This window comes from Sebastes umbrosus, chromosome 7 (assembly GCF_015220745.1).
Source record: "Sebastes umbrosus isolate fSebUmb1 chromosome 7, fSebUmb1.pri, whole genome shotgun sequence".
NCBI classification, from domain to species: Eukaryota; Metazoa; Chordata; class Actinopteri; order Perciformes; family Sebastidae; genus Sebastes; species Sebastes umbrosus.
Window position 1 is genome coordinate 33,497,179 of NC_051275.1, and position 23,974 is coordinate 33,521,152.

The 23,974-nt window shown below is 40.8% G+C and overlaps 1 protein-coding gene across 1 annotated transcript; it reads left to right on the forward strand.

Moving 5' to 3' along the window:
• The first annotated feature begins 17,770 nt into the window (after positions 1 to 17,770).
• Positions 17,771 to 21,963, forward strand: LOC119490914 (ras-related protein Rab-1B-like). Its single transcript, XM_037774457.1, has 6 exons — positions 17,771 to 17,784; positions 18,966 to 19,038; positions 19,125 to 19,220; positions 19,364 to 19,459; positions 19,544 to 19,675; positions 21,368 to 21,963. The coding sequence occupies exons 1-6, from the start codon at positions 17,771 to 17,773 to the stop codon at positions 21,599 to 21,601; spliced, it is 645 nt and encodes a 214-aa protein (XP_037630385.1). The 3' UTR covers positions 21,602 to 21,963.
• Positions 21,964 to 23,974: the final 2,011 nt, after the last annotated feature.

Consider the following 23,974-nt stretch of genomic DNA (forward strand, 5'->3'; position numbering starts at 1 on the left):
ACTGCTACCTCTTGGTCTTATTTCACAAAAACATGCTCTCCTGTGTGGTAAACTGAAATGATTATGTCTTCTCTAGTCTCCTTCACACACACACACACACACACACACGCACACACACATATCCACATTCTATCTGGATTTGTGTGTGGAGTAAAAATGAAGAAGAAGAGGATTACAATGAGTGTTGAAATGTGTAAAAGGAGATAGTACTAAATGAAGACACCCACCTCAGCTTTGATAACACAACGCTGCTGGGATTTCCTGTCTCAAAGATTAGAGAAGACACCCACCTCTAACCCAGACAATGAAAGCACAATTTAATGCACACATTTGTATTTTAAAATCCAGCTTGGGAATACTGTCTTTGTACCGTTGATTTGGATAATAAAAACATCTGTCCGTCTCCCCGGACGGACAGATGTGCAATAAATGTTGTGTGTACAGAATAGACCAACACAATTAAAGGGACTGTATGTAAGTTTTTACTGTCAGTGTGTGAACAGGTTGTAACCTAACCTAAAAAATTAGACCTTTCTGGGAGGGTGCCGTTTGCGAGTGCCTTTATTTTCAGCTCCGCTACAGGGCTAACAGTTTGCAACGACAGCTAACGTTCGGTTCAAAATCGACCAGCCTTCAACACGACCAGCCTCCAACACAAACTCCACGTAAGCACAAAAAAAACAAAGTTATATCTCGTAAAGCCCGTCTTGCAAAGCAAGAATGAGACCGACGTCGGGGGGTAAAACTAGGATCAAGATTGTCCGGACCATCAATTCATGGAGGGACCTTCGTTTTGGTTTCGGCATCAAAACGGACACCGAGCTGTCAAAATTCCTATTGGACAGGTAAGCTCACATGACTGCTAAGCATGTGAAATATATCATGATATTGTGGTTTTTAGCTGCTAATGTTAATCAACCACATGCCTGTTAATCACAATCACGTGTGCTGCCTCGCTGTTTTGACCGATGCTCGCTCGCGTCTACGTAGTGCGAGCACAAGCGCAAGTCATTGACTTAACGGACACAGGTGTCACTGTCAACAACACATTTCTGATTCTTATATCTAGCCCCTTTAAAGTATACACAATCAGGATGACAAAAATATAGATTATAATCATATATGAAGAAGAACAAAGTGTGGGTGGTAGTAATAGAGAAGTGGAGAAGTGTTATAGGAGTGGTTTGGGAAATTTCTATTGACATTTTTTCTGTTTTATAGAATAATATACTGTTGAAATCCATTGTAACTGATCGTTTCAAGAGGGGAAGAGTGTTTGATGCTCAAAAGATTTGAGGTTTTCCATGTACTCCTTATGACAGCGTTGTTGGACAGCCGTCCTGTTGCAGCACAACACAATGAATGTCCTCAACGACCATGTTTCTCTTTCTCCATACAGTCGTGGACATCAAGGTCTACAGCCACGGCCCCCTTTCTCTCCCTCTGATCCTCCATCAGGCCGTATGGCGGCTCCTTAAATCCTTTCAATTGACCAACTGGACTCGACCCCCGCTCTGCACACACACACACACACACACACACACACACACACACTCACTCACGCACACACATACAGCTAACTGTTTCATCCCACTCTCTCTTTCTCCAACAACAAGGAATCCCTGACTTCCCTTCTTCAGTTCCCTCTTGAGGAGGGAAACAGCAGCCGCTCCTGCTTCCTGGAAGAATGTTTAAAGAAAGTGTGTGTGTGTGTGTGTGTGTGTGTGTGTGTGTGTGTGTTTGGGGGACGGAGGGTGGTGGATGAACAGAGTGTTAAGAGCGTCCACTGGATTATGTTTTGACAAAAGACTGGACCCCCCGCTGCTGTAATTTTCCCGCCAGTCAGTTTCCTGTTTCCTGGAATCTGGCAACGTGTCTCACACACACACACACACACACACACACACACACACACACACACACACACCCACACACACACACACACACACATGGACGGGCCATTTGGTGCCAGCTGCTCGCTATGATGCAACAGCAGAGTGACCAGCAAGCCCTCAGGGCATCTGGTTAATAAAGACTTCCTTTCATCAAAATCCCTGGGAACATAATCCATACACACTATTTTATCACATCGCTGGGAAATCGCCTTAAAAAACAGGGGGGACGGAGAATCTGCAGAATCCTTTTCATCCTGTGACAACAATAAAAAGATTAGTTTCCACATTGAAGCTGACTGTCAGTGTTTTTGATGCTCAGCATGTTCAACATGTGGTTTATTATTTCAATAGTTGGCAGTTTTGGGAATAAAACTGAAACAGATTCAGATATTTTCTGTATTGTTTTTGTAACTGTTTTGACACTAACAGACAGATTAATCTTTCTCACTCAGCCTTGTAGATCTCTCACACTACATGAAGCATAACAAAGTTACTCTATATTAATACACATTTCCATAATGTCAGATACACAACAATCTGAGCCTGTCAGTGGCAAAAACAAGCATGTTTAGAAGACGTAAATAGAGGGTGAGGATTTGCCTCGAGCGGTTATATTGCAGCCCATTTCGCAGCTGCCAGTTACAGCGTTATCCCTCAGTACTGGATCAAGTTAAAAAATTGTTGTCCCCATTCAGGCTGGTCTCACACTGTTCATACTGTAGCTATACCTACGGAAAGTAATGCACTGTAAATCGTGTGTATCCCACAAAATCAATTCAAAAGACTGTATGCATGTAACGAGCGGAAGTTGACACGTGTTGTTGGACATTCAGACGAACAAAAAAGGAGGAATAACTTTCTCCCAAGATATCATACGCAGGTATAAGTGCAGGACACACTAACAGGATATATGGGTCGAGTGAAAGTAAAACAATGTGTTTTATATTAAGCTATCGCTGCCTCTACCAAATATTACAAGGAAAAATAAAAAACTCATCACCAGTGAGAAAACTAGGCTTGTTTCTTGTTTCACAACTAATTTGTCATTGCAGTCAGGTCATATGACCCGTGTCGATGCAGAAAGACTAAAGGCCCTGACACACACCAAGCCGTTTGGTCGGCCGTCGGACAGCTCCAGGCCCGTGTTGGAGGTATTTCCAACGGAGCTCATCGGTGAGAGAAATCACTCTGATTGGCGGTTCAGCTTCAGTGCACGAGAAGAGAAACGGAAGTGAGGAAAGCGAGCCAACGAGTGAAGTCAAGAGGAAAAACACCAAAGGCTCTTATAATTTTTCATCTTTATTTCACCTGATTTCTTCTGATTTCCCTTTTTGAATGACGATGAATACAGACTACTGCCGCCTGCTTGTGTTGAGAGATATTTCCTCTCACGCAGGCGCAGAATGTACGTGTTACCTGGCCGTCGGCTGTTGTCTTTGCGGTGTGTTCGAGTGCAACTTTTTGGCCAAGACAAAGGCGATGTGAGGTGACCTTTATCACCGCTACAGTTCTTTGATGTTGGCTTGGTGTGTCCCCAGCTTAAAATGTGCAAGAGATGTATCCTGCGTCACAGCATCAGTGTGAAAGTCGGTACGAGTTCAAAAGTGGATTTACAAATGATAGTGAAGTTCTCTAAAATAATCACCTCACCAAATGCTCCTGCAGCTTTTAGGGCATCTACAAATTGTACACACATGTGTACGACACTGTGCAGAGCATGCTGAGGATGCTGCACAGACACTCAAATGTTCACTCCAAATGTCTGAGAGGACAAATGCCAGCCTCCCCGACACACTCACAAACCTTCAATGCCAAACTGTCAACTGCCACAACTGGTGGGCGGTTGCTAAGGTGTGTGTGTGTGAGACAGACTGGACCTTGTTCACTTCAGACAGGCCCAGACTGCTGATACAGTGTGAAGTAACAGACACACACACACTCATTGGGTCTGGGTGTGAGTCTAAGAGGTGTTGTTTGGTGCTAAATGAGACCAGTCTCCTCAGCAGCTGCTACTATGTTATTTTAACAGGGGCTGTCATATGTGTGTGTGTGTTTGTGTGTGTGTGTGCACCTCTTGCCCTCAGCTGTTAGTCGCCAACGCTCTTTTGTTTTTGAATTACGTCATATAGTCGGGAACAGACAGATCCGATTTATTAGTGGTTTTGTTAATAGAGTTAAAACCATCAATACACCTGTGAACACTACGAAGACAAATTATCTTTACTGATGTTGAGAAAAAAATAAAGGTTTCAATGTCTTCAACACTGAAATGCTGACAGCTACCGGTGTGTAAATTCATCAAATATAAAACGTTATGATACATATTCATGCATTTGTCAGAAATTGAATCGAGTCGTGTGTCAATGAACATTAAGAACAAAACGTTCAAACACATGCACCTGTGTTACACACATGTAGTAGAGTTTGTTCTGCCACTCCGGTTTGAGTTACAGAGAAAACATCTTGTGAATGCCACGCTGTTTAGACTTGGAAGTCCCCATGTGTTGGACTTTCCCTCCAGAATGAAAGAAAGTACATTTAATGTGATTTGATAGAAGGGGATGTACATGCTAAACTTAATAAACTTAATAAAACACATTTTTATATGTTTATATTTGACTCCAGAACATGTAGATTATGGTCCCAGGAACTAAACTGTGGTCAAAAAGTTCCTAAAAACAGTAACATATTACAAAATGCAAATGACACGAGATAAATTGTTTTATTTGAATGTATCTCAACTTGTTTTTCTATGAAAAAGTAGTAAAGCTCTTGATTTACAAGAAGAACCTTGTTCATGAAGCAAAATGAGCCTCAGTTTTTCCCTCTGTGCATTATGCAGAACTTGCATTGTAGGAATTTTGGCTGTGGACCAGCAAAATATGAGGTCAGAGGGGTTAAAAGTCCTCATCCATTTATATTTTTGAACATAGCCTCATTGTCCCCCTCTGAAAATGTCTGATGTGACTTTAGAGAGTTACTGCGCTGAACTGAACAACCACTGTCACTGAACGAATGCAGCTTTTAGCATTAGAGTTCCTCTACTACACGTACGTTACTTCTTCGTTATAGAGAAACAATCCTAATCTAATAACTGTGGTAAATAAGCGTCAGCTGAGTTATTAACTTTATAAACAGCGCTTGTTGCGTTCACTTACTGTTGCACATACTGAGGTGCATTTGGATATTGATGCGACCGCTTAGCTCGTGCAAAAAAGTGAACAAACAATATAGTCAGTAAATATCAATCTATACAACGCATTCTCATACAACGGTTTGTATGATAACTTAGGAAAAAGTTATTACTCCTTTTTCGTTTTCCTACGAATGTCCAGCAACACGTGTCAATTTTGGCCCCTTACATGCATCCAGTCTTTTCAAGATAATCTTCCGTCTTGACAGGAAACAACTTCTTTCGGTTTAAGCAATAAATCTGCTTAGTTAGGTTCAGGAAAAGATCGGGGTTTGGCTTAAAATAACATCGGAAGTGGTGTAACTTACGTACGTAGTTACGTGACAAATAAATCAACGTTGACAGCAATGTTGGATTTATCATTTCTAACTCTACAGTACAGGCCTTTGCACATCACTGTCACTCTGTTATTGCCATCTGATCAAATGCCAGATGCTGAAAATAATAAAAATGTTTAGTTCATTATATTAACAACCCTGAAACCGTCATCTGTCATAAACGGTTTTGGAACAGTCTATCATACTGCCTGGAATTCCCCCTCGGCTCTTTAAATGTAATTTCATAAATTTGCACAATGTATAAAACACGAGAAACACATCAGACCATAACAAGCTTTTCAAATTATGAATTAGAACACATAAACACATACATACACTTAACAGGAGAGTTTTGTTCCATGTTGTGTCACAACAAAGTCTTGTACCTATTTTCACTTGTTGTGATGAAGTTTAAGAAAAGCATCAACAGCATCATCAGCCACATGCCTGAGAAAGAAGTGTGTTTATGGCTGCAGCCATCCAGCCATATCTAACGGAGTCATTAACATAACAAACATTAATTCCCTTTGGAATTCCTGCCCTCTTTTTTGTACAATACAAACCAACAGAGTTAATGCAACAGTCCACTGAACTGTTCCCTTTCCACTGCTATTGTTCCCGGCTTGTTTTGCCGACGCCGGGCCTCCACCGACCCCATTAATCCACAACAAGTCCAGTTTGTGTCGCCGTGTTTTATTGTTATTGGGAAAAAATGTCTTGATTGTGGAGAGTGGAAAACACAGGAGGAGACTCAGGGAGAGAGGATCTACCTGCATCCTCTGGATGGCTATCTAACTATCTGATGTGTCAACCAATGCACTCAAGAAACCCCGCCATACAGGCGGGTAATCAGACATGTTCACATGATTTGCTTATTTTAACACATCAGTATATAATACATTGTAAGCCAAGTTTCCATCCGATTATAGCACAAATGTTAACCGAATGACGTATTTATTAAGTCTGTTTTCATCGATACAGCAACTATTCCCCCTCAGCCAAGCGTAGAAAAATGCACATAAAACAGGTGGATGAAAACAAACATTTATTTATTTTATTTATTTAGAATTAATTTAACCAGGAAAAGCCTCTTTGAGATTAAAAATCTCCTTTTCAAGAGTGTCCTTGCCAAGACAGCACCAGCACCAACAAACCAACAAACAAACCAACAAACCAACGCCGGTGAAAACATAACCTCCTTCCGAGGCCTTCGGCCTTGGCGGAGGTAATGAGCTGTCTGTACATGGCAACAAACACGTCAAAGGAATCTGTCCAGTCAGCCGGATGCAGTCGTAAAATATGACGTGTCTGCTGAAATGGAAGCGTTACTGTTTGAGTTGGACAGTTCAGTTTGAACCTTTTTTTCTAAAAATTGTTTCTCTCTCTGTTGCTAAAAGGCTGGATTCAATAGAGAAAACACACACACGTCTATACACACAGGGTAAAGAGAACGATACACAAGCAACAGTGCATTTATGTGTGTGTGTGTGTGTGTGTGTGTTCACAATTACACGTGTCTCCTGTCAACAGGTCTGCAGACCAAACACACCGTGACATAATTACTACAGGAAGAGAAACAGGGTCGACAGAGGTGTGTGTGTGTGTGTGAGAGAGAGTGTGGGTGAGTGTGTGTGTTATAGGGGTGGTCTGGTACATATCTTGATGGCAGACATAAAAACAAATATACATACACACACGCACACGCACACGCACACGCACACGCACACACACATCCTGTGTTTTCATGTGTCTACCATTGACATGGACCAGCGGAACTAATTGAGCAATATGTGTGTGTGTGTGTGTGTAGTCTCATGGTGTTGATAAGCAAGTGAGTCGCTTTGACCACATCCATTGCCTCGCATTGATAATCCGAGCAGTTAACGAGACACAACGGGTGTTACAAGGCTTCCTCTCTGCATATATGTGTGTGTGTGTGCGGTTAGCTGTGTGGTAATGTTTGAGCGACGAGGGGTTAACGAACACAGCTGCCGTCAGTTAGAGAGTGTACAGCCAGAACTCTGTATGGTGGTTTACAGTTGACTGTGTGTGTGTGAGTGTGTGTGTGTGTGTGTGTGTGCGTGTGTGTGTGTGTGTGTGTGTGTGTGTTCCTGTATGCAAATACAGAATCTAGATATCAACTTTACACATCAGGGTTGTTTTTCAAACGTTATGACACTTGAAGCCTGCATTTGTAGTGTAATAATATATATATATTTTAAAGGGACTCTATGTAAGAATCAGAAATTGCTTGTTAACAGCAACACCTGTGGCTGTTAAGTCAACGAAAGTCAGCGTCTTGTTGCTCACGCTCACACTTGTGCTCGCTCTATACAGACATGAACGAGCATCGCTTAAAACAGTGAGGCGACACACGTCAGCTAAAACCACAATGTCACTCTATATTTCAGCTGCTTGGCAGTAATGTTAGCTGACCAGACCAAGGTCTCTCCATGAATCAATGCTGATACTGGGTTTTCCTGCTTCAGCCCCCCGACTGCGGTCAGAAGGAACAGGGGAGACACCGGAGTTTTGGTCGGAGACGATACCGTTACTCGCTCCGGAGCCCCGTCTATTCACTCAGCAGCAGGAAACGTCACAGGAAACCTCTGTTGGTCTGGAGGAGCTGCAGCATTTATTTCTGCACAAACGTCCACTGCTCATTCACTAGATATTCTCAGAGCTAAACTAGCTCTTCTGCAGTGTGTAGTGTGCGCGCACGCACTTGAGAGCTGGAGCAAGAGAGCGAGTGAGAATGAGCGCGGTGTGTGAGTGAAGGCAGGCAGGCAGAGGAGCAAAGTACAGCAGAGACTCCGGCCCTGGAGACCAAAGCTATACAATCTCCCCTGTGTCTTCTGGCCGCGGTCGGGGGGCTGAAGCAGGAAGAGTTGACACTGTTTAACAGACGGGCTTCACTAGATAGAACTTTGCGGTTTTGGTGCTTCTGTGTAGTTTGAGTTGGAACAGCATAGCCAAACACGAGGATGCATGGGACACCGACCTGCAATGATTTATACATGTAAGAAGTTACAAACAGTACATTTAAGAAGCATCTGGAACAATGAATGTGACAATCATGCTGATTGGCTGATGGTTGCTATGATTTTTGGGAGAAAACCTGAGAATATTTGGGCTTTTGTACAAATATGACCACTGATCATTTAAATTTAAGAAGTTGCTGTAAGTGTGTTTTCAGGATTTCTTGGAGTTGTGCAGCCGATTAGACTGTTGTCAGGCTATTAAATAAATAGGCGTTATCAGTTGCTATAAGCCCCATAGATGTGGGTCAGTAGGGGTCTACTACACCCACTAGTAGGTTTCATCATCTAGTCATGTGGTAGATCACCAAAAGGAGGTATAAAACAACATAACAGTGGCCTCTAGCGACCGTAGTAATTATGACAGGAGCAGAAGCGGAAGTCAGGCGCTGTAGTATAGACAGTGTGACAAAACACAGGGTTTTCATCCAGGAGACTGCAAGTTCGCTTCCTGTGTGAAACCAAAAACACGTAGTTGCCTTTGTAGTTATTTTAACCCAAAACATAATGTTTTTCCCTAAACACGTACAACATTCTTGATGAATTAAAGTAAATTCATATTAAAACATCAGTTAACAAACTCTCACACACTTTAATAGGCTACTCTATCAAAATGTCAGCACAACTACAAGCCAAGTATTCTTTTCTGTAGGTCTATAAGGCAACAAATACTTATTAATACTTTTATTAAGTATCAAAAGATTAAGTACAAGTATAAGCCAAGTATACTTAGACTTTTCTGTAAACTTAAGTATACTTTTGTTAAGTATATCTCTGATAAGTACATTAAAAGTAAACTGAAATTATACTCTCTTATTTTAAATGTAATAGAAGTATACTAATGGATAAACTTCTTTTTGGTAAGGGTAACATGACCACTAATTACAGGAAAACTGTACGGAACACGAAAAAAAAAAATCAATAACTTTTGTGGGCTTCTTTTTTGTTATTTGCCAAATTTGGAAAAGAAAAGAGTCACTTTTACGCCTTATAATTCAGATGGTAAGAGCCAACATGTCATGAATTATGAAGGGCCCATGGTAGAGCTACGGAATATGTATACGCATTCAAAAATAATGTCCCAAACTTGAAAATGATTAAGTCTGACATACCATGCTAACTAAGAGACAAACAAACACAACCAAATCCCGATCCATCTCCATCCGCCTACCTTCACAAAATTCCTCTCGTGGACAAAAGTTTATGTTTGGGTTAAAACAGATCAAAGTAAAGGAAGAACTACGGCGTTAACGTGAGCCACCGTGGCTAAACCAACAAAGAAGAGAGCTACGGAAATTCACACTTCAGCTCGACTTCAAAGGGAAAAAGGAAGACGACGTCACTGTAACACCGATAAGGTTTGAGTGACGGGTGTTCTCAGAAACACACAGGAAATGATTATGAGCAGAGATGGAGGACAAGATAGGATTACAGCTTTACCTTTAATGGTGTTCTAACAGAGAGGCTGTGACAGTGTGTTAACTCAATACTGGTGTGTGTGTGTGTGTGTGTGTGTCTTTCATGCAGTAGCAGAAGAGAGAGATCTTTTAATAAGAGTGTCATGTTGCTTCCGGTCTGTGAAGTGTGTGTGTGAGAGAGAGAGACATAGAAGCTGACAGAGAGGAACTGCCTGTTACTTACACACACACACACACACACACACACACACACGCTTCTCAGATACTTCTGGTTAGTATGGACAGCTGGTCTGTTGGCGGGAAAACGGAGGCCAGCTGTCACTGGAGAGAGAGAGAGAGAGAGAGAGAGGGAGAGAGCGAAGGTGGGGTTACATACACCAAGAGATGCAAAGAGAGGAAGAACAAGAAGAAAGGGAGTCATCTAAAGACAGAAATACACATGTAGCCTCTATAGAGAGGGGGAAACATAACAAGATAAAAGAGGAAGTAAAGCACGACACAGACAGGAAAAAAATGGAAACAGAGAGGAAGAAAGCTCCTGAGATACCAAGAGAGATGTAACCATACTATCTTTGCAGCTAATGTTTCTATATTAGCTTCACAATCAGCAGAGGAAAAACCTCAGCATCATTTAAATCAAAGCAAACTGTTCTGCCAGTAAAACAGTTTCCTCCCTGTTGGATTTACTGGTTTAATTGGACAGTAATAACCTCTGCTGCAGAAAGGCAAAACACTTTCTCCCATTACATTTTTCACAGGCTCTGTAATGTGGTATTAGTTACAGAAAGTTGTTGATTGATTGCCGGAAGATTCGGGTACTTTTCCACTCGGAAATCTAGCCATTTTGGCATTTTGTGCAGACCCCTTGGCGTCACTCTTCGGCCGCAGTAAAAACACGTGATTAATGTTGTGAATTAAACAAAACCACTTAGTTAGGTTTAGGAAAAAACAACATGGTTGGGCTTAAAATTACTACATTTGTGCAGTGAAAATGTGACTTAACATTGTGAACAGCTGATTGCTACGTGAAAGTGAAACTTAACGGACGGGACACAAACAGCGGTCTCCTGAATGAAAGCATTGTGTTGTTGATTGATCGACCACAGTGTTTTCGCTGGAGTATGAAGATGCAAGAGTTCTGCGAGATATAGGTGGCGCCAGCCCATTTAAAACCTTAAAAACAAGCAAATAAAGTCTTAAAATCAATCCTGAAACGGACAGGGAGCCAGTGGAGAGAGGCCAGAACTGGTGTTAAATGATCTTGTTTAATTTTTCCGGTGAGCAGACGAGCTGCTGCATTCAGTACTAACTGCAGACGATGAAGAGACGACTGCTCTACATCCACATATAAAGAAATACATCTCGAGATCTTTGGGAGAGAGATGGCCTTTACCATGGCTGAAAGTCGAAAAAGCTAGTTTGAACTAAACTAATTTGTTTATCAAATTTGAAAGAGCTGTCAATAATCACGGCAAGATTCTTAACAAAAGGTCGATTTTGAGAAGCTAAAGGGCCAAGAACACCAACAGAGTCATCCAATAAGTCAGGTCATTCAAACATAATGATCTCGGTCTTATTTTCATTAAGATCAAATCCAGTTTTGATATCTTGGAGGACACTACAAATAGTAAAGCTAAGAAGATGTTTTTTTAGAAATGTTCCCTTTTGATCAAAATCAAATATTACGTCATAAAACTAAATCGTTCCCACCAACTCCTGAGAATAATATTTAGCTTTTTAGCTGCTAAATGTTGAAATAGTGTGCAGTTAATTGTTGAAAACAACTGCCTACTGCTGTTGGAGACTGACCCATACTTTAAGTGTGCCATAAAACCAAGATTAAAGAGGTTTAAAGCAACATAGAGTTGCAGAGTTAGGTGGATATCCCAGTAGTGGTACCTCCAAGTTGGACAAACATTGGTTGGCTGGGCAGGCTACATGGAAGATGGTGAAACTGGGGGGGATGGAGTGAACCGTGCTTGTCCTCCTGGTGAAGCTACAACAGCAGAGCTAGTGACAAAGACTGCAGTGCATAGAGGGACATTAATCTATAAAAAAATAGGTTTTTTTTGTGAAGGGAAAGTCCTGCATAAAATGAAATTTACTTCAAAGCTCAAACAGGGAAATTAAATTTAATCTTGGAATGTTTCCTGCAGGGAAGAATAGTCTTTACTGTGGAAGAGAAAGGTTGCTTTACACACAGAGAGAGAGAGACTAATGATGATGGATTAGCGTTAACACTACGCGTTTAGTGTTTATGAATTGTTTTATCCATCCTCCACTCTTAGTTTATTATTCAATCACATAATAAACATCTCTCTTTCTGATTGAATAATCAGATCAAGTTGAATACATTCTCAGTGTCGCTGTATTTTTATGAATAAAATATTTAGTAGGCCTACTTTTTAAACTTAATAGAAAATGTACTGAAAACTTTAACCTGCTGGGTCAAAGCCCTCCACAAAAAAACTCAACATAATCTGTAGGAGGCAAAATTGCATGAAAATGTGCACATTTCTCTCTCTCTCTCTCCAATAAGGCCTTCTTTCAGCATCCAGTTTCAATGAGGTTAATTATCTGTCTCCTAATTGGCCTCAGGGTGCACACACACACACAAAATACACACGCACACACACACACACACACACACCCCCAGGGAAAAGAGCAAAGGGATGAAGTGACTCCACATAAATCTTCAACCAATAGCAACAACAGTGTGCACACACACACACACACATATATAGATGGATACACACACATACACACAGATGAATGCTCTCACACAAATGTTTTATTTTCATAAACGCAAAGTTAATGTAAAGTTATCGTAAAGTTAAGTTCACCTTAGTTTTCTTACCTATTTCTATTTTAGCTTTTAGTTAAAAACTTTTTAAATTTTAGCTTTTATTCTCAGCCTTTAGCTTTATTTGACAACTTTTTAGTTCAGTTTTGGGAAAAGAGAGTAAAACATGACAGTACATCTCGCTGGGCATTCAGAGTTTTTATATATATGTAAAGATTAATCATGTTTAATTCAATCATATTTGGTTTTGGATCTGATCAGGATTTCAGTTTTACTACTAAAATGTCCGTGTTTTTATTGTGATCACCAAACAGATGTTTTATGTTGGTTTATTTCCAGTTATAATCTTCAACACACACTCTTGCAGACTCAACACTACGTGTTTTCAAATGCACACACACACACACACACACACACATACACACACATGCACACAGGCTGACAAACAAATACACACACACATGCACACACAGGCAGGAGTCAGGGAGCGTGGTAAAATAAGGGTGAATAGTGAAAAGCACCTATTTATTCCCGCTCCCTCAGGTCTCCTGGGACACACACTGGTAGGAACAATGACCGGTTTAACTCCATCCACAGACCTGCACACACACACACACACACACACACACCAGTCTGTCTGAGACACGCATATAAACACGGTATCACACACACATCTGCTGCTGAACACAGACATACACTCTCACACTTTCTGTCAGCAGTAGAAGAAGTATTCAGATCCTTTACTTGTACTTTTCTTTACTTTTACTAGTAAAAGTACTAATACCACACTGTGAAAATACGCCGCTATAAGTAAAAGGACAAACCTATAAATAAAAGTACGTAAATATTATCAGCAAAATGTACTTAATGTAAAAATATTCCCTATCAGTGTTTTACTATGATACTTGATGTTTCTGGATTAATGATGTTTGTGCTAAGTTTAACTGATACTGCTCAGAAAAACACAAACATTCAATTCAATCAATCAATTCAAAATCACCAAATTTGGAGATGCATGTACAATATTTACCTCTGAGATTTAGTGGAGTAGAAGTATAAAGTTGCATCAAATGGAAATACTCAAGTAGAGTACAAGTACCTTGAATTCATACTTCCAGTAAATGTACTTTGTTACATTCCACCTCTGGTTTAAGACATATGAGAACAAACTTTGAGACACTAGTAAAGCAGTATGTAATGGTTAGTTAACCTAAATATATGTGAATCTACATACTGACTAGTTGGTTAATTCATTTTTATTTGTCAGATGTTTAAGAGTCAGTTCTTCTTTCATTCCTCCCTGATATGTTCTGAACACAGTCAGCATATTTAAAGATTGTAAGACTTCTTTAGTCCTCCAGAAACCGCCTGTTTCCATTCATTATTGTACAGCATGCATAGCCTTCACAATAAATAGAAAGTTTGCACTTCATTTTTTGAGTTAAAACTAAAAGACGTTCTGTTATTCCTCCGTGTGTCTCCCCCTGTCTCTATCTCTTTAGAATATACGTAGCTTCATTTTCCCACCCTTCCTCTTGCTTTCTAACCCTCTCTTTGTTAATTTCTTTCTCTTCTCGTTCTTTATTTCTTCTCTTTCTCCGCGGTCCCTTCCCCCAGTTTTCCCACCTCCATGCTCCATCAGAAGCACCACAAAGCCTGCCCCTGCCCCTAGCAACCACTGCGCCGCCGCCTCTGCCCCGGCAACAGGACGTCGTCAGGGCTGCTGACCCCTGACCCCATCACAGCTGCTCAGCCATCGCATATCCCACAATCCCCTGCTCCCTGCTCGCTCCCGTGACCAGGGGGGTCACACACGGGAATCAGCGGTGAATAATTGCTTTCACTTTGTCCTCTGTCCATAATCTGAAATAGGAGGAGAGGAAGCGAGGAGAGGAAAGGAAAGAAGAGTAAATGAAAGGAAGGAAGGAGAGGAGATAAGAGGACAGGAAAGCGAACAAGGACAGAAGATGTGAGGAGAGCAGAGACAAATAGAGGGTATGAAAAGAAAGCGAGTCGTCATGTTGAGCGCCGTGTGGAGGCAATAGATATGCTCTGAATATGGAATTTAGCACCTTTAATAAAAGAAGGTTGATTGCCGTTATGACTCTTCAGTCTTCCCCTGTCCAAGTGGATCAATGACCCAACACAGTGGCCAGATATTGCTTATCTGGACATCTATACATATGTGATTGAATCACCAGGTATCGTCAGGTTAATCCTGTAAATAACCAACCTGTTAATAGCCAACTGTTTGATCTATAGACTGAGATTTAGTTGGAGATGACAGTCTGATGCTGTTATAGTGCAGCAGCCTCCCATTCAAGCTAACTATCCATCAGTAGTAACTGTAACCAGCATCTTTTAGCAATCTACCACACTGACGGTGAATATTCATGCATCTTACGTGCCTCAAATCTCAGTGTGAAAACCTTGGTTAACCCGCTTTTCGGCCTTCTGTCCTTATGTGATTCTTTCCCCCAAAAGGGGGCGTGGCCTTAGTGATTGGCACCTGATGACGTGATGCCGGTCTGGTCTATATGTCAAGAAAAAGTTAGAAATGCGTCTGCATTAGTGTGGACCATAGACTGTATCTAAGAAGTGGACGCAGTCACCGTGATGTCACCCATTGGTTTGTGGACTACTGTTTTGAAGCCTTCAGTTCGGCATTTTGGCCATCGTCATCTTGGTATTTGGACGTTACCATGTTGATTTTTTTGCAACCAGAAGTGACACGAGAGGGTGGAGCTAAGAACAACCGAACGCTGAATAAGACATTTTCAGGTGACTAAAAAAGTTTTCATGAAGTGAAAACACACTGTGAAAGGGTTAAAGTTCTAAGACGTCAGCATTGGCTTCACTTTTCAGAACCGGAGATAGCCCACTGATGTGGACGTGGCCTTGGTCAGGTTTGATTAATACTATATTTTATGCTCAATAACCAACATTTAAAGTTGCTGTCAGATGATAGTTTCTACCACAATCATTATCTGTAAATTACAGTGTTTTTCAGCATATTTTTTTTATTAATGTCTGAGTGTCACAGCCTCCACAAGAGCATTTGAACCTTAATATCAGTAAATCAACAATAAAAGATGAATGACAGTTTAAATGGGTGAATATTCATTATGTGCGACTCAGCTGACTGACTCCAACTTCCACTGCTCTCTCTGTTCAGCTGACAGTTTAGGATAAACAGCTCCGTTAAACCATTAAAGTGCAGTGATCGTATAATACCAACAGCAGGCTTCAACACAGAGCTGCGAGAACAACAACTCACCACTCATTACAGGAATAATCAGCCACATCCTTCGCCCGCAGGCAGATAAGTGCACTGTGTTTAAGTGGCTCTGTGTGCATCAGTGCTGTTGTGTGTACATAGGCTCGAATGTGTGAAAGCTTTTGTGTGTGTTGTTTTTTCCTTTGAGCACCAAGTGTCCTCAGGAGGAGAGCAAAAGAAAACAGACAATTTGTCTCTTAGAAGGGGTTTAAGTGACATTAAGTGACATTTTCATAATATGATTTAACCATCACACAAATCAGAGGGTTTGAAAATGAAGACTTATTTTCTATGACTGCTTTATATATTTCTATGACTGCTGCTTTACTCTGTGCAGTGAGGAATGATTTCAGATATTTTGGGTGCACTCACGTCAGTTTCACCTTCATGGAGTGTTTCAATCATCTGTTGGTTTGTTTACAACCAATCGGATCCCAGTCTGAACGTGATTCTTGCCTGTCTGACGTTTTATTAGATGTCGCTGTGTTGCCTGATCTCAGTTATTACTTTGATGAGTACAAAGTTATAAGCAATTGACATGATACACCAAAACTACAAAAATAAGACCCAAGTTGTAATATAATCCAGACTTTTTATACAGCTGCTAATATATCTATATAAACAATGGATCAAATTATGTACCTATGTAAAAGATGTCACTAGTAGTGACAAACCCACAGAGAATTATCACATGACTCTGCTTTTTCACTTATTTCTCATGGTTTTGGTTCACTCTCACCGCTCTCATAGTGTAGTTCTCAGCCGCAGCAGGCAGTTGTTTTTCAGTGAAAAGACTCTGATAAACTCCTGGATTACCTGCAACCGCTGTTTTGTGTCCTGTGCATTAGGTTGAACTTTCACTTTCACAATCAGCTGTTCATTCCTGTCCCGTGTTCACAACGTTGAGTCTCAAGCGTAGTCATTTTAAGCCCAACTATGATGTTTTGTGGCCTAAAGCTAAGCAGGTGCTTTTGTTTAATTCACAACGTTAAGCACATGATCACGGTTTAAAGCGTGAGTATGTGACAAGTTGGGATGAGAACGTGTTGATGTAGCTCTGTGTTTGCTGCTTGTGTAAATAAGACTCTATTATGATCAAATATAAGCTGATAATATTTCAGTCTTGTGTTTACAGTTTGTTGCTGTGATCAAAAGTAAATTTGATTAAATAAATTTAAATATAAATATAAATATGAATGTATTGTAAACCATCTGTGATATCAGTGTCTCGACGATAGCAGCTGACATGCTGCTCTTGTGTTATTTGTAGTTTCACGGATGGTTCCAGTAGAACGACTTCCTGCTTGTTTGTTTTGAGGTTTCAGAGCTGCGGTCGGTCCGGTGACGTATTACGCACAGGAGACGCTCGTCAGTTTCTGATGATGTCGGTCAAGAACAGAGGCACAGCGTGGTGCAGCTCACCACTGAAACAATACATCAGAAATACCATCACCAAAATGAAAAGAGCAAATAAATGAGTTGAATGTGAAGTTTAGTTTAGAGGGTGATTGTATTCAATAGCGATGCAGTGTTTGTCTGTCTCTGTGAGCGTCTTGGTTCCAGGTGCTGTCCCCAGTGTAACCTGAGCTGGTCTTTATTAATAAATAATGCATCCGAACCAGTCAGCTCATCAGTCAGCCGGTAGCTCCGGCTTATTCTGCCTTTTGCCCTCCAAAGGACAGATACAGACACATACACACTTATAATCATACACACACACAGATATAGAACAACATCACAGTCTGAGATAATCTGACTGTTTCTATCTTCAGGATTCAATTTCAGGGATTCTTTATTTTGTCGTGTCACCTGGAGCCACCTCACCGATCATGAATCCTGAATAGTAAGTGTTGTTTCTTTCTGTATGCTGTGTGTTACTTCCTACAAAACACATATACTGTGAAGACACTGACATCTTCTCTCTAACAGTGACCGCTGACGTGAAAAGTTAGGAGACAATATAAGAGCCTTGTTTCTGACCTGGATAAAGTGTTCATGGAGATATACAGTATTTGCAGCTCTGTGCTCATGTGTTAACTGAGATCCCTTATTTAAATATGTTGCTTTAATTCTATATGTATGTAAGTAAAATATGAAATACAACATAGGTGATCTTGTAGTTGTGAATTTTCTGCATAGACTATTGTAGGTAACTTGCAGTTAGGTCACTAGGCCCCTGTGGCTTATGGGTATTGTAGTCCGTCAGTTGCCACATCAAACTGACGAAGAAAGTGGGTCTTGTCCCACACAACTGTGCTCTGTTCTGTTACTTTCTTTGTTAATTTATTTTGATCTGAGGATTATTTTTAGTTAGTAATAGGAGGTTATTTTAATAGGTAATGTGCCACAGTCTCTAATCACTATTAAACTATGTAGTTCAACGTATCCTCATACAACAGTACAGTACATAGTCTTTTCCAAAATAAACTTCCTTCTTCACAGGAAACAACTTGGCTAGGTTTAGGCAACAAAACTACTTGGTTAGGTTTAGGAAAAAGATTGTGGTTTGGATTAAAATAACTATACGGAAATGATGCAACTTCAGTATGGAAGTTATGTGACAAATAAATAATAAAACGTTGACTTCTGGTTTCACACGGGACATGAACAACGACCTCCTGGGCGAAAGTCTGGTGTTTTTGGACCCATCCATGACCCACCGTGACCTCCTCGCCTACGTGACGTTTGTCGTTCTTTATACTTACTGGTTTAACGATTACGTGGTTTACACACAAATTGATTCCGTGGGATATATGAGTATTACAGTGCATTACTTTTCGCATAGCTACAGACGGTGTATGAGAACAGCCTGTATAGCCCAATATGGACAATACAGCTCAGGAGGCTTGTTTACATCCCAATAACTTTAACTTCACGTCTTCAATAGCTGTTTACAGAATATAACATCATGATTAATATCTACAAAACTTACTTAATGACAAACATGAACACCCCCCCCCCTTCCTGCATCCTAGTGGAACACACTGAATGTTTTTACGTGTGTGTACATCTATCCCCCTCCAGTGACTACCTGTTCAAACTTCTTCTGATCGGTGACTCTGGAGTCGGAAAGTCATGTCTGCTGCTGCGCTTCGCGGTAGGCCTCTAAACACACATACACACACACTTCATTTTAAACACTTGTACTGTGTGTTGTTGATCGTATGTCACACCCCCCCTCAGGATGACACCTACACCGAGAGCTACATCTCCACCATCGGAGTCGACTTCAAGATCAGAACCATCGACATGGACGGCAAGACAGTGAAACTGCAGATTGTAAGAGTTTGTCGGGGAAGTGGGTTCTCGTTGGGAAACACCATCTTGTTTGTTTGTTAAAGCAAAAAAGTGTCATGAAAACTCGGTGTATCTGAATCGGGACTGACTTTCACACCATCTTCCTCTCTGCGTGTCTCCCTCAGTGGGACACAGCAGGTCAGGAGAGGTTTCGAACCATCACCTCCAGCTACTACAGAGGAGCTCACGGCATCATCATCGTCTACGACGTCACTGAGCAGGTCAGTGTGTGTTTCTGCCACATCATCAACACAATAATAGGAGAGAGTTTGAACATTAACTTCTCTTCTCCTCCTCCTCCACAGGAGTCCTTTAACAATGTGAAGCAGTGGCTGGACGAGATAGATCGTTACGCCTGTGAAAACGTCTCCAGGCTGCTGGTGGGGAACAAGTCTGACCTTGTTAGTAAGAAAGTGGTGGATGTCGCAACTGCTCAGGTAACAGGCTACACACCTCTAAATACTATTAAACAACTCCAAACATCACTGTAGCAGCTGTAATGCTCATTAAACGTCAGAAAACTAAATTGGATGCTTAAAAAATGGAAAGACAACATTGTTGTTGTAGATCCTCCTTGCAGGGCAAAATGCAATCTGGGAACCCGTCGGCTATCTGAACTGATGACAGATAAGGGGCTATGTTTCTGGGGTTCTGGTGTAGACCTCTTTTTCCGTGTGCTGCTCATTGTTTACAGTCCGATTAGCAACTTGAGATGACGAGACCGGAGTTGGAATTGAGAGACGAGGTGTATGACTGGATTGTTTCACAAGCAGCCAGTTTACAAGCTAATTTTAATCCAATAAAAAAGCGAAATCATCGTCAGACGATAGCTGGTGGGTTCCCAGATTGCATTTTGCCCAATGAGTACCTCCTCTTTTGGCCTCTACACGGACTGTTTGGCTGCATTCAATCAACGCCGGCTCAAACGTGATTCGTCGATACTACTCGGAATACAAACGGAAACCAGAACGCTTCCGATACCAAAATGTTAAAGTGTGTCCTGCACCGTCGGCTCTAGTCTGCCCGTGTTGGAGGCTTTTCGGCCGATTCAGCATGTTGAATCTGCAGCGCAGCTCGTCTGTGAGAGAAATCACGCTGAGTAGCTGTTCAGATTAAGCGAATCAGTACACGAGAAGAGAAACAGACGGAGAAACGTTCATCTCTGATCATTTCAACACACGGATATTTTCACAATGACATGGCCATCTGGAATGAAGCTAAGTGGTGAGCGAGAGTGGTGTGAAAATAGTCGGCAAATGCTGCTTTGTTTCATGTACGTATCATAACAACGGCTTGCATATCCACCGTCCTTTACGTCTTCCGGTTTCCCTTTTTGAAAGACAAATACAGATTACCGCCACCTGCTGGTGTGGACAATTATTTCCTCTCACGAAGGCGCAGAACGTACGTGGTCTTTGCGGTGTGTTCGAGTGCAACTTTTTGGTCAAGACAAAGGCGACGTAATGGCTGGCCTTTGTCGCTGCGAGTTCTTTAACGTTGTTTTGGTGTGTCTGGGCCTCAAAATGTAAAGTTTGTCCTGAGATTGTTGTTAGTTGTGTCATATTTGAACTACAATGTTAACGTTTTGAATGCTACGTTTGCAATCATTTTTAAAGTACAACTGAGGTGGACAGTGATTCAGTGATTAGTTTAAGAGTTCCTGTCATGAACTGAAGGCAATCAGAACTTTGACCTGATGGTGCCGCTGGATGGAAATTCAAAGTAACTATTAGCTTCGGGAGAATTTCCCCTTTTCCTCCGCTACATTTATCTGAAGGCTAGAGTTGCTTTGCAGATTTGTGTACCTGTCATACATAATGTAAACTCATAAATTATGATGGTGTAGTTTAAAGATACCCAACAGAATATAAAGCAGTTACACCACCTTCAATATTAAATTGCTTACATGTCAACTCATCAATAATTTAAGACTGTGAGGGGATTCATTTTCACAGTGAGTACACTTTTCATCATGAGCACACCTGCTAATACTTTTATGCAGGACTTCATGGAGTACTTTTACACCGTGGTATTTGATGATTTTGCATATTTGTGATTATTTCTTACATTTCGTCTCCCTCCTTGATCCCTGGATCCTTTTCTCCCATCCCCCCTCTGTCTCCCTGCAGGACCTGGCCTCGTCTCTGAAGGTCCCCTTCCTGGAGACGAGTGCTAAGAGCTCTGATAACGTGGAGAGGGCTTTCCTCACCATGGCCTCTGAGATCCACAAGCGCGTGGCCAGTGATGGAGGGGGGATGCAGGGCGAGTCGAAAGAGGCCAGGGCCCAGAGTGCCAAGATCAACAGCGCCCCTCTGTGGCTGGGAGGTGAAAAACAGACGCAGGAGGCGAGTAACTGCTGCTGAGCAGGAGACGACACCACGATGACATGACCACACTGTTCAAAAGAGAGTCATTTGAAACACTTTCAGGACTATGTGATTGCTTTGGACACACACATTGTCAGAAATTTTGACTTCTTTGCTATTGAACTAAAAACATCTATGAAAATATGACTTTTCAGGAAGAACAAAACGTGTTTTTAGCTTGACGACAATATATTTTGGAGCTTGGTATTTTTGAATTAAATATCTAATGACATTTCTGCTTTATTAAGGAGCAGAGACAAACAGGACAGACTGTAGACATATTTGAAACTCAGCCAAATGAACAACCTGGACACAGTGAGTTTGGGAAGAGTTTTATAAATACATAAATTACTATTTACTGTATCACTCCTTCAACTCAGGATGCTGCACCCGATCTGACTGTAATTAGGCCTTTAAATACCATAGATGTGGGTCATTAGGGGCCTACTACGTTGTAATAGTGGAAGTGAAACTTAAAAACAACATGTTATAACATGTAAAACTGAATGAAATGTCACGTTTCTAACACAAACAAAAAGGCTTCTTTAGGTTTAGGCAACAAAACTACAACTTTAGGTTTAGGCAACAAAACTACAACTTTTTTAGGTTTAAGCCATAAAACTACAACTTCTTTAGGTTTAGGCAAAACAAAAAAAACACTTAGGTTTAGGCAATAAAACTTCAACTTCCTTAGGTTTAGGCAATAAAACTACAACTTCTTTAGGTTTAGGCAAAACAAAAAAACACTTAGGTTTAGGCAATAAAACTACAACTTCTTTAGGTTTAGGCAATAAAACTACAACTTCTTTAGGTTTAGGCAAAACAAAAAAACACTTAGGTTTAGGCAATAAAACTACAACTTCCTTAGGTTTAGGCAATAGAACTACAACTTCTTTAGGTTTAGGCAAAAAAACAACAACGCTAAGGTTTAGGCAATAAAACTACAACTTCTTTAAGTTTAGGCAATAAAATTACAACTTCTTTAGGTTTAGGCAAAAAAAACAAAACACTAAGGTTAAGGCAACAAAACTACAACTTCTTTAGGTTTAGGCAAAAAAATTATAACTTCCTTAGGTTTAGGCAAAAAAAACAACAGTTAGGTTTAGGCAATAAAACTACAACTTCTTTAGGTTTGGGCAAAAAACCCCCCCAAAAAAACCCATTGTGATTTGGGTTTAAATAACTACGAACACAAAGACAACTACACATTGTTGGTTTCCCATGGGATGCGAACTCCAGTCTCCTGGGTGAAAACCCAACCTCAACCCCTTATTGAGTTTCACACTGTCTATATTACAGCGCTCGTCTTCTGCTTCTGCTCCTGTCATAATTACCACAGTTGCTAGAGGTCACTGTTGTGTTCTTTTATACCTTCTTTCGGTGATCTACCATGTGAAGAGACGATAAAACCTAGTGGGTGTTGTAGGCCCTTATTGACCCACATCTATGGGGCTTATAGCCTGTCACATTAAAACAGCAATATTTGAATAATAGTTGACACTCAACACAGAATGAGAGGAGTTGTATGATATTAGCAATTTGAGCCGCAGCTGTGATGGATGAATTTACTGTGTGATTTAAACTGTCAGTTACCGTCATTTCCCTCAGAGGTGATTTATCGTATTTATGAGTTTTTGTTGTGTTTCGCATGTTGTTCTTTTATGTCAATAAAGACACCTCACGAGTCTTGATGCTGACGTTTAAAAAATTAGAAATATATAAATGTAAGTGTAACTATGTATATGCGAGCGTTATCTGATCACCTCTCTGGTTAATCTTTGGTTACGTTTAGGCTTCAACAAGTGGAAGATCACTGTCGTGGTTAAAAGAACCCAACTCGTTGTATGAGACAGGATACAACTAAATGTTATCATAGGTCATTTTTAGAGTTTGAATAAAATATATATGCTGTTATGCTATTGACTCACATTATTAAGCAAAGAATATAATCAGATTTTTGTACCTTGACTAATACTAGGGGCTAAAGTCAGGATATCGCAGCCTCTGCTGCTTTGACTTTGGTCATTCTTTTTTTTTTTATATGACTAGAGTCCCCCACTTTATGGAAATGTCATATTCCATCACTGGAGTACCCCTTTAAAATGTAATTTAAAGGATCATAAATTGACCTCTCCAATGTAACACAGCCAGAACTGGAGTAATGTGCCCTCTGTGGTCAGTGTTGTTCCTAAGCCTTGCAGATGTATTCTGGACCACTCCAGATGTGCAGTTGCAGCGTTCAGACATGTAAACACAGAGCTGCAGTTATCAATGTAGGAGGAGGTGACATGGAGGATTTGCTCAGCCATATTTTTGCACAGCACTAATCTAATATTAATGATATTTCTAAAACCCCTTTCCCGCTGGACA